Raw genomic sequence first — 17,182 nt, forward strand, 5'->3', positions numbered from 1 at the left:
CCTTGGGTGCCAAAGCTCGAGTCCGGTTGGGATTCTTCTGGTTGGGCAGTAGTCCTCAATCAGGAGTGATTTTGGCCCCCAGGGGACATTTAACAATTTCTGGCCAGTTTTGGCTGTCTGAACTGTGAGAAGCAGGTTGCTACCAGCATCTAGTGGGTAGAGGCTGGGGAAGCTGCTAAATATCCCACAAGCACAGGACAGTTCCTCACCACAAAGAATTATACGACTTAAAATTTCAATAGTGATGAAGTTGAGAAGCCCCATTCTAAAGGCACATCTTCCGTCTTTGTTTTAAAAACAATACTTACATTCTCTGTCAGGGTAAAAACTGGAGAAGAAAGGAGGAGGCATTCTACACACCCTTTAGACTAATTTTTTTTTTCCTTGAGCAGAGAAAGGTATATTGCAGGGCCATGCAAGGAGAATGGGTAGTTCAGGCTCCAAAACCCCCTGAGCTCCAGGACTAGTTTTTTCCCTTGTGGTAAGAACAGATAATATGAAATCTACCCTCTTGGCAAAGTTTTTGGTGTACAGTACAACACTACTAACTACAAACACAGCAGATCTCTGAAATACACTCCTCTTAAACGACTAAAGTCTACCCCCATTGAACTACAACTCCCCCAACTCCCTTCGCCCAGCTCCTGATGACTACTGCTCTACTTTTGCTTCCATGAGTTTGAGTACCTGGCTACTTCATATAATAGACTCATACCATGACAAGCTTATTTCACTCAGCAGAATGTCCTCAAGGTTCATTCATATTGTCACATAGGACAGGATTTCTTTCTTGTTTATGGCTGAACATTACATGTCCATTATGTATCTATACTGCATTTTCTTTACACATTTATCCACCGATGGACATTTAGGTTATTTCTACCTCTTGCCTACTGTGAATAATGCTACAATGATTATGAGTCCAGATGCCTTTTCAGGATCCTAATTTCAATTCTCTTGGCTTAATATCCAGAAGTGGGATCTCTGGATCATAAGGTAGTATTATTTTTGATTTTTTGAGGAATCTCTGTGCTGTTTTCTATAGTCGCTGTACCATTTTACATTTCTACCAACAGTGAATGACAGTTTCAATTTCTCTATGTCCTCTCCTATACTTGCTATCCTTTGTTGTTTTTGTTTGTTTGTTTGGTTGGTTGCTCATTTTTAACAATGGCCATCCTCTGAGATGATACTTGTTGTGGGGTTTTATTTTGTTTTATAGTTCATTGGTTTTGAACTGCATTTATATGATGATTAATGATGCTGAACTTCTTTTCATATACTTGTTAGCCATCTGTATGTCTTCTTTAGAGAAAGTCTATTCAAGTCCTTTGCCCATTTTCAAGTCATTTGTTTTTTGTTTGTTTTTTGCTGTTGAGTTGTATGAGTTCCTTATATATTTTGGATATTAACCCATTTTGGGTTATATCATTTGCAAATATTTTCTCCCATTCTACAGGTTGCCTTTTCACTTTGTTGATTGTTTCCTTTGCAGAGAAAAAGCTTTTTGGTTTATGTAGTCACACTTGTCCATTTTTGCTTTTCTTGCTTATGCTTTTGATATCAAGTCCTAGAAATTATTGCCAAGACCAATGTCATGAAAATTTCCCATATGTTTTCTTCTAAGAGGTTTGCAGTATCAAGTTTTACTTTTAAGTCTGTAATCCATCGTGAGTTGACTATTGTGTATGGTGTAAGATGAGTCCAGTTTAATCCTTTTGCATGTAGATATTCAGTTCTCCCAACACCATTTGTTGAAGAGACTATCTTTTCCTCATTGTGTATCCTTGGCTCACTTGGAGATTATCAGTGGACTGTATATGTATGGGTTGATTTCTGGGCTCTTTATTCAGTTCAATTAGCCCATATGTTTTTATGCCACTATCATACTATTTTAATTACTGTAGCTTTGTAATATATTTTAATATCAGGAAGGGTAATGCCTCCAGTTTTATTCTGTCTCAAGAATGTTTTGGATATTCAGGGTCCTTTGTAATTCCATACAAATTTTAGGATTGTTTTTTCAATTTCTGTTAAAAATGCCATTGGAATTTTGATAGGGATTGCACTAAATCTGTAAATCACTTTGGATAGCATGCACATTTTAACAATATTAAATCTTCCAATTCATGAATATGGGATGTCTTTCTATTTATTTGTGTCTTCTTTAATTTTTTTCCATCAATGTTTTGTAATTTGCAGTTACAAGTCTTTAATCTCCCTCATTAAGTTTCTTCCTAAATCTTTTCTTATGCTAAGTGGGATAGTTTCTTAATTTCTCTTTTGGACAGTTCAGCTTAGCCTTCTATACTCTTTACATATCTTCCAGTTCCAGAAGCTTGTGGTTTCCAATAGGACATGGGCTTTAGATGAGATGTGGGGATCAAACAGAGGATCTAGGAGTGCTCAGGAGTCCCAGCCTCACACCTTTGTTTTGGCTGGTCTTGCTCTTTAATACTTACACGTGGAGAGGGTGACTCCTCCACAGGTGACTACTGTACATTGGTTCTGAACACACCTGATAAAATATTTCAATTCCAGCTACCAAATTACATTGCACAAGGAGTGGTAGTGCCCCATCCATGACCCAAGATCTGAAGTTTTAATATGATACAGCTTGCAACCCTAACCATCACCTCCTCCCTGCCTCCTTCCTTCTGCTCAGCATTAATTCACCAGCACCAAGGCAAACACTGTGCTAAACACCAGGAATACATAGATGAATAATTTAATAATCTGACAGGAGGATAGAGAGAGATACATTAAAACCTGAAGTTCTGAATGCAGTCATAACGGTATCAATAGAGGGAAATTTTTTGAAAAAGCTTTCTATACATGACAAGCAAATCAGGATTCAGGTATTTCATAGGAGAGATGGAGCATCCTGGAGAGATTAAATTGAAACTAATATCTCAAAGCCTTGTTCAGTCCTTTCTGTGGCAGAAAATTGGCTGTGGGATGTGAGAGCCCCTAATTTTTTAAAATCCAGTGTGCTTTTCAAGTATCTGGTGAGACCTTTCTGCACTGAAATACATCTAGATATATTTTTGAAGGCAAATATATGCATAAGTCCTGAAAATCGACCTGTATGGAAACATTTCCTACTGAGACCCAAACAGAGCTTGTTAATGTTGTTATGGATGCTGAGGGGGCCCTTGGGTGCAAGGCTGTCAGTGGATATAATGGCAGTGGAGCAAGACAGAGAAATGAGGGCCTGGGGCAGCTGTCATGACTCACATTCTCTATTCTTATTTGGATGCTGTTAGAAAAGCAGGCGGATTACCTGAAAGATCCTTTAAGATATGCCTGTGGCTGTGGTGAGGGATTGTTGAGCAATTTCACTTGACACTTTGATTAAAGTGGGTGATTAAAACACCTACTTACCTATAGCTTGGCTATTTTTTTTTCCTTTCTTGACCGCCTTGCAGCATATGGAGTTCCTGGTCCAGGGATCAGATCTGAGCTGCAGTTGCAACCTAAGCCACAGTTGTGGCAATGCCGGATACTTAACCTACCATGCAGGGCTGGGAATTGAACCTTCATCCCAGCACTCCCAATCCCATTGTGCCATAGCAGGAAACTGACTTTTTTTTTTTTTTTTTTTTTTTAATGGCTGCACCCATGGCATAGGGAAGTTCCTGGGCCAGGGATTGAATCCAAGCCTCAGCTGTGACCTACACTGCAGTTGCAGCAACACCACAGCCTTTAACCCACTGTGCCCAGCTGGGATGAAAACCATACCTCCGCAATGACCTGAGCTGTTGCAGTCGGTGTCTTAACCCACTGTGCCACAGGAACTCCAGCTTGGCTACTTTTAGACTTTAATATTTTCTGGAGTCCAAGACCCTGTTCAAATATGGGTAATGATGCTCAAAGGAGTTGAGGAGAAAGGGTCCTTCATAGCCTTTGCATATGAAACGTCAGCAGCAATGCCATTGATTCCTCCCCCCCCCCACCCCGGCAACCATGACAGCTGCAGGCACATCAGAACCAGGCACCGCTCAGCTAACTGAAGTGCCCTATAGGTTCTCTAGGACCTTTCTGATAAATGGCTCTTGACCAGCTCCTTATATGGCTACACACAGTCCCAAGAGCTTCAGATGTATTTTGGACACAGTCTGATTCTCATTTCTCAAGGGTCTCAGGCCTTGGCCTTTGTAGCCGAGGGAGATGGCAGTGGCCTCCAGAGTCTCTTGTGCCCTAGCCCCGTGGCAGTCACTTTTCCTCTGGAGATTCCCCTTATCTTGGAGAAGAGAGGTGCCTGGCGCTCATCACACTGTGTTGGGCAGCGGCTAAGATAGTTTGAAAGAAGGCATGTGGGGAAATCAGAACTGGCCAAGTTGCACAAGAGAAAAGTGGCTCTTGACTTGTTCACCTTTTGAGAGCCTTTGGGGGCCCACTGAGAACTGTCTCATTAGCCCTCTTGGTAGGACATACCGGCTGTCCAATTATATCCGTTTATTCTCAGAAGAACCACACCCGAGAGGAGGGCTATTGGTGTTGCCTGGCATCCAGTCCCACATGAGGACCCAACCCAGAGACTGCATGTGAAGACTTTTTCCCCAGGGGACTGTGGCTCTGGCCATAGGCTACAAGCATGAGCACAATAGATTTTTCCCTTGTTCATTGAGGGGACTCAAGGCATAATGCAGTTGAATAAATGGACAAATGGAGCAAAGAAAGAAGCCGGTGGCTCAGAACTTTGTGTTTGGATCCTAAATCAGACAGAATAAAAATAGATTGTCATTGTGGATTCATTGAAGTGATTTAAAAGATTACATTCTACGAAATTCTGAAAAAAAAAAACAAAACCCCCTATGAATGATGCTGCAACATCAGAGGCTTAAGAGCATGCTGGCCACAGAAGACAAAAACTTGATGGCTATAGAGAACAAAAAGTCATTTTGATGTTAAAGTTACAGAAGGAAAGATATTGTGGCTTATGTCAACGATCTTGATGGGGTCTGGCACCACCAACTCCTGCCTCCCCTAATCAGCATGGCCACTCATGTTCCAAATAGTCACTGGCCTCCACGGAAGGCCATCAGCTCTCTGTCACAAACAGCTATCACTTTCTAATCTCCTCTCCAGAAAATTCTAGAGAAAAATACTTTCCACCTTCCCCAGGCAGACTTTTCTTAGTGGAAGGCACAGCTTCCCTGAGGAGTGGAAAATAGAAGGAGAAGACAACTTCCAGGAAAAACAAGGAGCCAGGAATAAACAGACAACACTCTCAGGCTTCACTCATGACAGCCCATTTTTAATGCAGAGCTGTAACTGCGGAGTGAGAGCTATTCAGAAATGTATACCCAGGAGTGTAACGAGCTGTAATATATGAACTGATTTTGGAGTAACATGTAATATGCTTAACATAACACTGCAACCAGGGGAGCCATTTTTTAGGAATAAAACAACGAGGGAGAGTAAATATCATTAATACAGAATGAGTGACATGGGATTTCCCAGGGAATGGGATTTTCTCACTCTGCCATCAGATTCTAATTGCGGAGGGACAATCTTAGCTGTCACTAGCCAGCTTAAAAAAAAGTAATGGAAAACATAATTTGTTAGATATAAGACCCACAGACCTTGTGGTTGGTGAAAAGGCCCAGTTGCTGGAAACCCCAGGAGAGTGACAATTACAGACTGTTCGCCACAGCCAAAAAGCCCGTTCTTAACAGGCTCTCTCAGGTACCACCACTGGGCTTTTCTTGGATAACTGGAGAGAAAATGGAACACTTGAATTAGGGCAGCTGCCCCATTCCTTGATGTCTCCCCTTTGTTTGGCTGTGTTGATAGCGATAGACAGCTAAAGGGCCCTAGGACGCCCCTGGGGGTCCATGGCCAACACTCACGGCCAGCACCACGATGGCTCAGGAGGGGACACAGAGCACTTGAGGCCTAGTTAGGGGGCTTCGTAAATGCCTGGCTGCATGAGGCCTGGATTCCCCCCTAATTCTGTCTGGCCGGACCCACCTTTCAGGACAGTGAGATTCCCAGAGGACCACACACTTTGTCTACAGGATCCACCTTTTCATTCAGCACTGTTCTTGTCCAGTGTTTTGCAAGAAGAAGACTGCGAAATGTTCATAAGGATTCTTGATGAAAGAGGAGGGTGACCTCTGATCTCATGAGGAGAAGCCATGCTGGGTTAAACAGATTTCTTTCTTGTGGGACTCCTCAGGGCTTATGACACCGTGACTATCCAAGGAAACAGTAAGTGCTGTGATGTTTTCCTAAAAAGCTCGTCACTGGACTAACGCTTCTCAAAATCCATCGTGGGAAACAGCAGTCAATACTCGTTACAGGCTTCCTCTTCCTGCTTCAAGTCCACACTCAGCATTCTGCTTGTTTTTAGGGTCAGAGCATCTACCCTAGAAACACACGTTCCCTGTCTCCCATCGTAACGTATGTGGTTGGAATGTGAAGAAAAACATGAAGTCCGCCTTGTCTGCAGAGATCAGCTCAGTCTCTGCCTCTCTCTGGGGTGTCTGAGCAGCAGTGTCTCCAGGGCACGTTTCCACTGGCCTGAAGGTCAGCTGACAGCACTTGGCCTCCAGCTGAGAGGCCAGGTGGGCAGGCAGTTAGAGGCAGGAAAGCAAGCACCCTCTGGCCACACCATGCCCAGGCCAGGCCAGTGCCTTGGTGCTTGGGGCTCAGACCCAGCCCCCTGACTCAGCAGCTGCTCAGTAAGGGGAAATGACTTTAGCGTCCACTTGAGAGTGGTTCGAGAACACAAAGAGGTCCTGCATGTCAAGGACTGGGTGTGGTATCAGATACAGAATAAACAGGTGCAATCATGCGAGGAACAAGGGAGATGAAGAAATAATACGTCTCAAAGAAAGTGATAACTGGGCAAAGTTTTCACAAAAGCTCTTCATTAAGCTGCTATCCTAAGAATAGAATACATTGTATTTCATTTTATGAATTTTTTCCTGGCCTTCTGAAAAAGGATTCTCAGTTCTGGTTAAGCATGATCCTCTCGTCTACGCTGTCTGTCTCACCTTCCCACCAACATTTATTGAGTTCTCATACTCTAGAAGGTAGCACATCCAGTTCTTGGTCCTGAGGGTGTGAAGGTGAGTGACACAATGTGGAACCTGAGATCCCTGTGGTCCAGCCAGTGAGACAGGCAAGTAAGCGCACAGATAGAGCAGTGGAGCTCAAGGGACATTGCGGAGAGCGTGATGCTGCTTAAAGGAGACAACAAAGGAGTAATTTGTACCGGATGTGACGGAGGTTATCTCTGACTTGAGGGGCAAACTATCTTTGAGACATCATTCTGTATTTTCTCCCTGCATTCTCCCTCCTGGCATTTCAATCAGGAGTACGGATTTTGCAGTTCTTGGCCCCAGAAGACTGTCAGGGAAGCAGCTGAAGGTGCCCTGCCTTTGGAAGGATGGGCTCGCTCCCAAGGCAGAGACTGTTCCCGGTGACTCGAGGGAGAGTGGACAAGCTGAGAGGCACTAGAGGGTGGACAGTGGGCCTGCGAGGAGCACCCAGACCTCAGAAAGGAGGCAGTGAGGCTCGTTTGGGGAGCTGGAGGCGGGGAGGGGCCTCAGGTCCTGCGGCCCACATGTGCACGGAAGCAGGGAGCATCAGACCTCAGGGACACTGCAGGCTCAGATACCAGCATGTCAGAGGCACAGGACACAGGGCTTCAGAATGCATATTTTGCAGTATAGGGGCTCAGAGGGGGAGGTAGGTGGTTAAAATGTTTTTTAAAATATTACTTACATATCCTCTAAAATTGTAACCTATTGCCCATTCCCTGCACACACACACACACCCACTTGAAGTTTGCTTGCCTTTTGCTGATGGTCAATTACAGTTTTCAATTCCAGAGTTTTTCTTCCTAAGATTGGCCACAAACATACCTGCTTTGAGGCTGGGGATCCAAGTGACTGTGACAGGGACTTGAGCTGGACAGGACCGGAGACAAGGTGGAGAAAGAGAAGAGAACCTGCTTCCTTTCTGCCCTTGGCTCCTGCTGGAGAATCATAGCTCTTGCCCTGCAGGAGATACAGATGCCCCCTGCAGCTCTCCAGAGCATTCCTGATAGAGGCCCATCCCCCTCTGCTTGGACATTCCCATTTCAGACAATGCCTGTCAGTTTGGCTTCAGCCGTTCTTGACCCTCAAAAGCCAGAACTTCAGGATTAGTTCCTTCAAGCCCATGTCTGATGCTCACCGCCTCCTTTTACATTTCTATTCCTCATGTGGCCCAAGCCATCACTAAGCAGGACAGAAGCCAAATATGCGATGTGCAAGTCTAAGAGGCACCCATATCCTCAAGTTCAGCACTTGGCAGGGGGTCCCATGTCCTTAGCTCCCTGGTGGCTCAGCACACAGGTCTGTTTCTGCTGGTGAAGGGCAAGGCCATGGGGCCGGAGGAACAAGAGCCATAGGAACAGTGGAAGGGACATAAGCACAGTTTAAACATAATCTCGCCCCTGAAGGTTCACCTTGAAGAAAGACGTAATTTTTTTTTTTTTTTTTTAAAGAATGATGGAAATAGAGATAGTAAGTTTACCTAGAAGTAGTTTGTGAGTGTGAGGTGCCAGGGTTTACTGTACTCAGGGGCTGGTAGTTGAACATCTTTGATGTTTTCATGAGATATTTCAGTATTATCTTAAAATAAATCCCTTAAAGGCAGTAATAGAGAACCAGTTATTAGGAAATGCCCCCAAAGTAATCACTCCTGGATAAAAAGAAACCAAAACATAAATTTCTAGAGAAGAGTGGAGAACCCTTCGTAGAATAATCTATGGCACAAGAAGCTACACTTAGAGGAAAATATATAGCCTTAAATACCTCCTTCTTAAAATAAAATCAAAATGAACTAAGTACTCATTTAAGGAAATCGGGAAAATCACAATTCTTATAAATAAGAGAAACCAGTAAAAAATAATAAAATACAAAGCAAAAAGTATGGTCGAATGCACCAGCAAATCTAAAACTTTAAGATAAACTTGTGAGGCTTATTAACGAGGGGAAAAAAGAAAGATAGCAAAAAAAAAAAATATGTAAAATTAGAAGTGAGAAAAGATAAATTACCACAAATACAGAAGAGATTAAAGCTATAAATGTGATATATCCATATAGGTTTGTGGTAGCACATTTTAATGCCTAGAGAAAGCAGTCATTTCCTAGGAAAACATGCAATCAACTAAACCTAAGAAGCAGAATATTTGCACAGACCAATCTCTATTGCAGGGAGTAAAAAGGTGACCAAAGATCTACCATTAACAGAGCATTCAATCAGATGTTTCATGTCTAAGTTTTATCTAATCCTTGAAGAACAGGTGATGTGTTTAATTATTCCGAGCCATATAAAAATATGGAAGTCTCTCCAATTCTTCTATAGACAGAATGACTTTTATACTTACATGCTGATAAAAGTTTTAAAAAAAAAGCCTTCCCACTTGGTCATACTGTACTGTTTCCAGTATATATTGCTAGATTCAATCTATATTTAGCAATGTATAATTGCTAATATTTAATTTAGAATGTTTGCATTCGTATTCCAACAAACACAGATAAATTTAGGCTACGGGACACTTACTGTCCTGCTTGGAGTGTCTTTATAGCGGAAAGCCTATCAGAACAGATTTTGATGTCCTCTCATGCAGAAATAAAAGCAGAAGGCAGAAATGAAACTGGGATCCCAGTTGCCATCTTATTAAGAAGTCAGGAACTGTGGACCTTAAGCAAGAAATGTAAGAACTACGTAAAATTGATCATCTTAAAAATTGATATGTTATGTTGGTTGCTCTGGTTCTGTCTCTTCACAGATTTGCATAAAACCCTTAAAAAGGCCTGAAATGCTTGTCCTCAGGGGCCACAATGCAAGGCGGGAGCTGGGAAATCAACAACCTTCCTTGGCACCTAGGCCCAGGGAGGTCAGAACGGCAAGAGTGAGTCATGGTTGCTCTCAGAGTTGAGCAGAGTAGCCAAAGACAGCGGAGGAAGAAAGGGAGCATTGGGGTTTGAGGCTCTGCCTGAAGAGTGACTCTGGGAAGTCTTCACACAGGTTTAGAGATGACAGCTTCCTCCACACATGATTAGCCCCTCTACTGGCCACAGACTCGCTCCCTCCCCCAGCCTGTTATCTGCCTCTCTTTTTATTCTGTCACCCTCTTTTCTCCACTTTAAACTCTCCCATTCACTCCCTTTACCCCTCAACGTCCACCTTCAGTCTCCCCTGTCCATAGCACAGCTCTAAAGTCCTATTATTATTTTTTTTCTTTTTAGGGCCGCACCTGTGGCATATGGAAGTTCCAAGGCTAGGAGTCAAATCAGAGCCATAGCCGCTGGCCTACACCACAGCCACAGCAAGGCTAGATCCAAGCCACATCTGTGACCTACCCTGCAGCTTGTGACAATGCTGGATCCTTAACCCACTGAGTGAGATGAGGGATCAAACCCACATCCTCATGGATACTAGTTGGGTTCTTAACCTGCTGAGCCACAACGGGAACTCCTAAAGTCTGAATTATTAAACTTACAAGGTGCTTTTAAATCCTTGTGTGATATTTCTCGGCTGCACTTCCTGCAACTGGGGTTTCTAACAACTCATGCTGGGCCATTTCAACTTGCCGTTGCCTAGGGCTCTCACAAAATAGTCCTAACTTGGACAGGTCAAAAATCTCTTTGGCCTCTGGTTTCCCCATCTGCTGACTCAATTGTATCAGATAAGTATTACTTTCTCTTCCAGCTCCAAATTACAACTCTAAGGCTTCCTTGGTCCTTCTCTGCTGGAACCAATCTATTCTGAACACAAATAAAAGTTTATTTGTACCTATCATGTACTGCATTGATTTATTCAACAGATCATTTGAGCATCCACTCCAGGTTAAGAGTTGTGTTGGGGGAAGAAGGGGAAAGAGGCAAACAAAGAGGACACAGACCCTGCCTCTAAGAGCGGGACCACTGATGAAAACACAGCAGTTCAACCTCTTCCGAGATAGTTTCCTAAGAGCAGGAGCCAGCTACATACCTGCCTCAGAGCTTTGCACAAAGGAGAAAGAAAAGCTTGCCAAAAGCATGAAAAGCCCTGTGCACCTAAGCATTATCTGCCTGTTTGGCTCTGCTTCTGGATGAAGACCTGGAGCTGGCAGGAAGTCCAGCTCTGAAGGGGGTGTGGTGTGGTGCTCCCCGCAAGCTGCCTATTTGAATGTTCAGGGGAAAGAGTCGGGATTCTAAACAAAGGGAAACTATGTAAAGGACAGTCCTTTTTTTTTAAAGCACTAGATTGAGATTTTGAATAGAGGTACTTTTCACTTCAGATAGAGGATTCAAGGTTATTTATTTTTCTCTTTTGCTTAAGTAAAGCCAGATGCTCAGCAGGTGTGACTCATGGAGAAGGCTTTCAAAGATGGTGAAGACAAATGACCATTTTGGGTCAGATCAGTAAAACACTCAAAGAACGCTCACATTTAAGCATCAAGAATGCAAACACGATAAAAAAAAATTGCCCTTACGAAAAAACATTTTAAAAATGGCAATGCTAAAAAGCGGTCAGGTTCTACAATAGACTGTTGGGTCTGTAGCTGCTCATCAGAAGTTTTTTTCTCACAACAAATTTTCAGAAAGCAGAACCAAAATGATTCCTAGAACCACAGTGCTGGGTTCTAGGCAGCGAGCAGAGAGAGTCTCAAGCTGTGACTGCATTTAAGTTCCATTTCCTTCAAGCTTCCTGTCATTCATTTTTTAACTTTCTTTTGTGCACTTGGCTTATGAGAACATACAGTTTGGGGCTAAAAGAGATGGTACTTTTTAGCCAAAGAGAGTCTATTTTCTAAGCCACGCGCCCGCTGAAATGAGTTCCATCAGCACAGAACACCAGCATGTTGCATTCAGCAGATCTGGGGCCTTATAAATAAGTAAATTAAATGTAACCTGTAGTAGTTTTATTTGGATACCAACACTTTTGGGGTTGGAAGACACAACTGGTTGCTGCAATACACAAAAGTTTATTTTTGACTTTTTTCTTTTCTGAAGGCAAAATATAATAGAACTGAACGTCAATGAATTTTGTACAACAAAAACAGCTTTTAATATGGAACGGACAGTCCATGAAGGTTTTAAAATCTCGGAATGGCTTCCCTTTTTCAAAGTCATGCTTTCTTGCAGTCCACGAGGAGTTGGCACGAAGAGACGGTGGCGGCCTGCTGGGTGAGGCGAGAGGAAGGACGGTGGGCTTCTCTAGATCCTCGTCAGCTGGTGCCACAGACTGGATGGGAGGATGCTTTCCACTTTCTCCATGACGAAGTTTAAGGGGGCAAACAAAGTGCTGAGGAACTGCGAACAAACCAGAAAAGCACAGAAGTCAGGAGAGATCTTGCTCGAGACTCTAAAACGGACCTCTCCAACCCATGCTGCCTCGTCCGTCTCTGCATGACCAAAAGTCTCCACAGGCCACGATTTCATATTGGTGTTTATAGGAAACATCAGCTGATGAACAAACCTACATTCCAGCTCCTGCCCCCCAGCTCTGCTGGAAAAGAGGGGAGAAGTATTGCTGACTCTCCTCTGACAGCTGCCCACAGTTCTGAGGCCTCCCAACTCGTCTTCAGGATCTGAGAGCTGCCCATGAAGATGACCAGTGCCATCCACAGGAACTGACGGATGGGTGGCGTGGCAAGTGAGCAGAAGAGTTAGAAAAGGGTGGCAACTTTTTCACCTGCTTGCCTGGTTAGGTACAGAAGTGGAAAAGGCAACAGTAAAAAAACTCAAGTTTGTTGTAATAGGCCATGAATTGCTTTGGGATCCCATTGTCTCCCAAACACCTGTGTGGCCCAGGCTCCTTTCCCAACTACCCGCTTAGCCGTGAGCATCAGGGGAGGCTGGGGGAGGGCAGCAAGCTGGCCAGTCCATGGATGACTCGTCCTTGTGAAAGAGGTGCTGCTCAGAGGAGAACTTCGGGATCTCTTGTATTTGGTTACTAAACTCCTTTCTGCTTTTCATGGAAGCAATAGTGCTAATGAACTGTGCCTTTTAAGAAAGCCAGGTACGTCACATGAGGCTCACTCAACAGAATCTCAAATTCGTTCTGATCGTGTTCTCATGAGGAACTGACCTCCTTCTACAAGCCATTGGGCATCTGGCAGAAGAGACACCCTCACGCCACCAGGTACAAGAGGGTGTTTTGGATGAGCTCCGTGGTCCCTGTTCAAAACCAGTGTGTCGTCTTGCTAAGGTTCAATACCTGATTCTTGTGCTGGGAAGTCTCAAGCCCTCGTCCAGGGCACAGCACAGTCTATGCTACCAAGAACTTCCCACTGAAGTATAGCGTCGGATGAAAGTGCATATGCAGATGGGGAATGTGGTCCTGAGGCCAGACAAATGAGTAGACATGCATTTAATGAAGTTAAAACAGGCTCCTCTGCTGGTCATGGTTCTACAGATTGTGGGTCTCCAAGGACGGGTGTGGTAGACAAGTTTCCCAAATACATTTGACCTCAGAATCTTTCCTTCTTCTTTTCGTCTTTTTTTAAAGAACCAGTGGAATGCCAGCTGGGAAGGCATATAATGCATTATGGCAGGACCATCAAGTGTGAACTTTGTGTAAAGAAAACTCAAGAGAGTATAACATTTGGAATCTTTCCCTATGTTGCATTTTTTACATCAATTGAATATATTTACTCAGCAAGGCAGTTAACTACTGGGTGAGATAAAAAAGTGTCTAGAATGAAATTCACACTGTCAGGAAGCTCAGAGCTGAGGGGGTGGGGAAGGGAGTCGCGCGGCCCTGAACGCAGCAAAGTAATAACAACAGAGAGACCATGACAGAGCAGAAGATAGAAGCATGAACAGAGCAGCAGTGAGGTTCAGAAAATGGAGAGAAGCCATTCTGTGGAAAAGAAGAGGAGAAACTGAAAACGAGGCAACTGCAATCGACCCCAGGGGAGGGCTGGGATATGAAAAGGCAGAGATGGGGTGAGGATGGTAGGAAAGCAACATGAGCCGGTGGGCCCTCCAGGCTCAATGAAAAGCTGGAACAGAAGTGGGAAAGTAGCTGGTATGACCAGAATTTAGTAAACAGTTCAGCTTAGCTGGAGAGAGAGAGGCAGAGTTCAAAAGTGACTAGAAGGCCTTGACGCCAGGCTGGACTTGCAGTAAAAAAAAATGAGGTCGTGTTAGTACTTGAGTGAAAGTAGGGTGGCTCTTTCCTCAAGTGGGTGTTAGAGACAGGGCAAGTTCTAGCAACCTTCTGAAATTATCCTTTGTTGGTTACATGGTACCACATAGGATGCTCACCCTACAGAATAGACTGCCTGCCTTTTCAGTTAGAGCTAAACGCAGAGGAAGGACCTGTGGGAGATTCTAGGCACAGGAATGAGTGATGCTGCCTAAGATGCTTCTGAAAGAGTTTGTGAAATCCTAGTTCTGAGAGGATGATACAAAACAAGTCAACTGATTGCAGAGACAGACCCAATGACACTGCAGAATTAAAAATATTTATACATAACATTTGCTCATTTGTTTGTAATCAGAGACAGTCAAGGCTCCATGACATAGAGCACTGGGCTATAATACTCAGTTCCATAAAGAGGAGCTAGGTGCTAATGTGGTCTGGGTTAACCAGGGATCCTGCTAAGGGTTGGAAGATGGAGTCCAATGATGAAGGTGATTTTTCTGGTGAAGTTATTGTATCCTGAAGACCTGAACAAAACCAGATCTATAGCCACCAAAGTTGTCATTGTGGCAGACATTAGCCTGGGCCAGTGCAGTTACATGAAAGGCATCCCTCAAAGTCTGCGCTGGGGGATGTCATGCACTAAATGGCAGGGGCACCAGGAAGCCTCAGCTTGGGGAGCAGAGGTTATTACAAAGCTAGTTCAAAATCAAGGCCTGTGTGTTTGCTTTGTTTTGCGCACTGACCTGACTTGGATAAAAAGCATAGAAAGGAGGCCTCTGGACGTTAACGGGTGAGCCCCGCCTAGTTTGAGGCCCATAAATGCCCTTCTCCCCGTACTGTGCAGCGAGATGCAGTGGGCTCTGCCTCCCTGCATCTTCAGTCAGGTTCCACAAGAGAATTAAGTCCTAATGCCTCCAAAGCATGGAATCATTTACTGCTCTCCCTCATATCTGGGATGTTCCATCTTGGAGGAACTGAGGAAAGAATCCCTTGAATCTTTCTCTATAGACCGAATTCTCTGGAGATGTGCGCCCTTTTTACCAGACTACCTTCCTCCTTCGCAGCTCTCCCTGCATCCTCCTGCCATCCCTCACCCACAAGCAAGAAGCAGCAATGAGGCATCTGAAACCACTAAGCCCTTTTCATTTAGTAACCAGACAGGTCAGTGGCTTTCGTTAAGAGGTATTGGGAAGAAAGCTTGGCGGAACATGCCTTACTTACTTAGGATGCTCATTTATATTTCTTTACATGTTTGAAAATTGGTCAACACATTTTGACCAAAGACTCAACCAATGCACATAGAGAAACAGCAGTTTCACTTAGGGACTTGGGAAATTTTATTGCCTGTAAAGTCTGAATGAGCAACACCAGGCAACCCTGGAACAGCTCATCTATCTCAATGTCCAAAACTTCTGTCCCGAGGGCAGAGATACACAGTCCAAAACGCACCATAATTCAATCAGTGTCCTGTGGTGAGAAAAAGCAACTGAACTAATAAAAAAGAGAGAGTGACACTTCAATCGCCTGATCCTCCTTTTCCTGAGACACCATTATTTAGAAGAAGGTCATGGCTCCCAACATGATTCGTTAACATTTGAAACGCCTCTGCTTATCTGAATAAGTTCCAGGTGCCCTATTGCAATCAGACAATTGACATTTCACTGTAATCAATATCAGACTTCAAAGAGGTTAGGGCCTATAAGTGAAGATGAGAGTCAGAAGTCAGGGGGCTGGGTCTCAGGGAAAGAGAGCGACCAGGGGAGTACAGACAGGGCCCTTCAAACAGAAGGGGTCAGAATGCTGACCTTCCCACATTCTCCTCAGGGCTGGCTTTGGAACCATCGCTTATTTATATGAGCAACCTTATCTTGGTAACCAAACATTCTAGGAAGAGTTAGTCCTAAGTCATTGAGGTAGATTAGATTAGGCGGGGAGAGCCAGTTGAAGCCTCTTATTTTACTATTTTCCAGTGGCTCACACTTGGCTGTGGGCTTCCTTACTGGCTGTGTATCAACATGTAAACACACTGAAGAGTTCCCAAGCTGCACACAGCCTGGGGGATGGCAGTGCAATCTCTCTCCATCTACTGAGAGTCATTATCCCAGGGACATTATCTCAGGCGAGGGCTGAGAAAATCATTTTCACAAGCTGCAAATGGTTGCAGGCAGCCTATAGGGCGGCTGTGATAACCTGCGGAGGGAGCTTCAGGAGGGGCCTGATGAAGTGACAAGAGTGAAAATGTGGAGAAGACTCTGGGGGCGGGGTGGGGGAAGGGGGCTTGTCTCCTTCAGGCCATCCATCTTCCTTCCCCACAAAATCTCTCCAGACATTTTGGAAACTGCTAAACCTTAATGAAGGGCAAGACAAATGCGATCCTCCAGACAGAGGTTTAAAAGCATATTTATCTAAACTACACTTGAGAACTATGAGTAGCTGACCAAACTACCACACCTTGGCAGAATATAAAATATGAGGACATACAGGCAAATTTACATTTTATTTAATCATTTGGTCCTTAACTCAAAGCCAAAGCTTTGGAAGCGTTCAATGAGGAAAGTGGCCCTTGGTCCACCGTCCATAATGAACACATCTTCTTGCCATGTTCTGGAGGCTACACAAACTTAGGTGGAGAACACCCAGTCATATTCTAGGAACTACCCTCTGTCCCTCCATCCTCTCCCTACTTAACGCAGTTGCAGGCAGTCACTTCCTTCAACACAGTGGCTCTCATCCTGGCTGGACACCCAAGTCACCCAGGGGGAATATGAAAACTCCATGCCCAGGCTGCACCCCAGACCAATGAAGTGAGAGTCCCCTGCGTTGGGAGGGGCAGGCGTCAGCAATTTTTAAGCTTCCTAGATGACTTCAAGGTACAGCCAGGGTGAAACCACTGGTTCCTAGAAACCTGTCCCCTCAATGGCTCTGACGCGCCACCACACAGCACACACCTACAAATGGCTGCTCAAAGACTGGCTTTCTTGAGATCAGTGTTGAAAGGAAATGAGGTCCTCAACAACCATCTTGAGAATGGGGGGGGAGT

The 17,182-nt window shown here is 44.3% G+C and overlaps 1 protein-coding gene across 37 annotated transcripts in view; it reads right to left on the reverse strand.

Moving 5' to 3' along the window:
- The window catches only part of ST7 (suppression of tumorigenicity 7), a 315,021-nt gene that overhangs the window by 45,613 nt on the left and 252,226 nt on the right, over positions 1–17,182 (reverse strand). For 17 of the 37 annotated variants that reach the window (XR_014833035.1, XR_014833031.1, XR_014833047.1 and 14 more), the window contains one exon: positions 11,955–12,302. The exons of 19 other annotated variants lie outside the window; for them this stretch is intronic. Coding sequence is in view for 12 of the 18 variants with exons in the window: in XM_021078412.2 (XP_020934071.1) it covers positions 12,207–12,302 (96 nt within the window). In the remaining 6 variants the exon portion in view is untranslated. 37 annotated transcript variants of the gene reach the window in all.

The sequence above is a fragment of the Sus scrofa genome, chromosome 18 (genome assembly GCF_054392235.1).
Source record: "Sus scrofa isolate SSC_HxYL_T2T_F1_AM1 chromosome 18, Sscrofa_HxYL_maternal_Yorkshire_Landrace_v2.0, whole genome shotgun sequence".
In the NCBI taxonomy this organism is placed as follows: Eukaryota; Metazoa; Chordata; class Mammalia; order Artiodactyla; family Suidae; genus Sus; species Sus scrofa.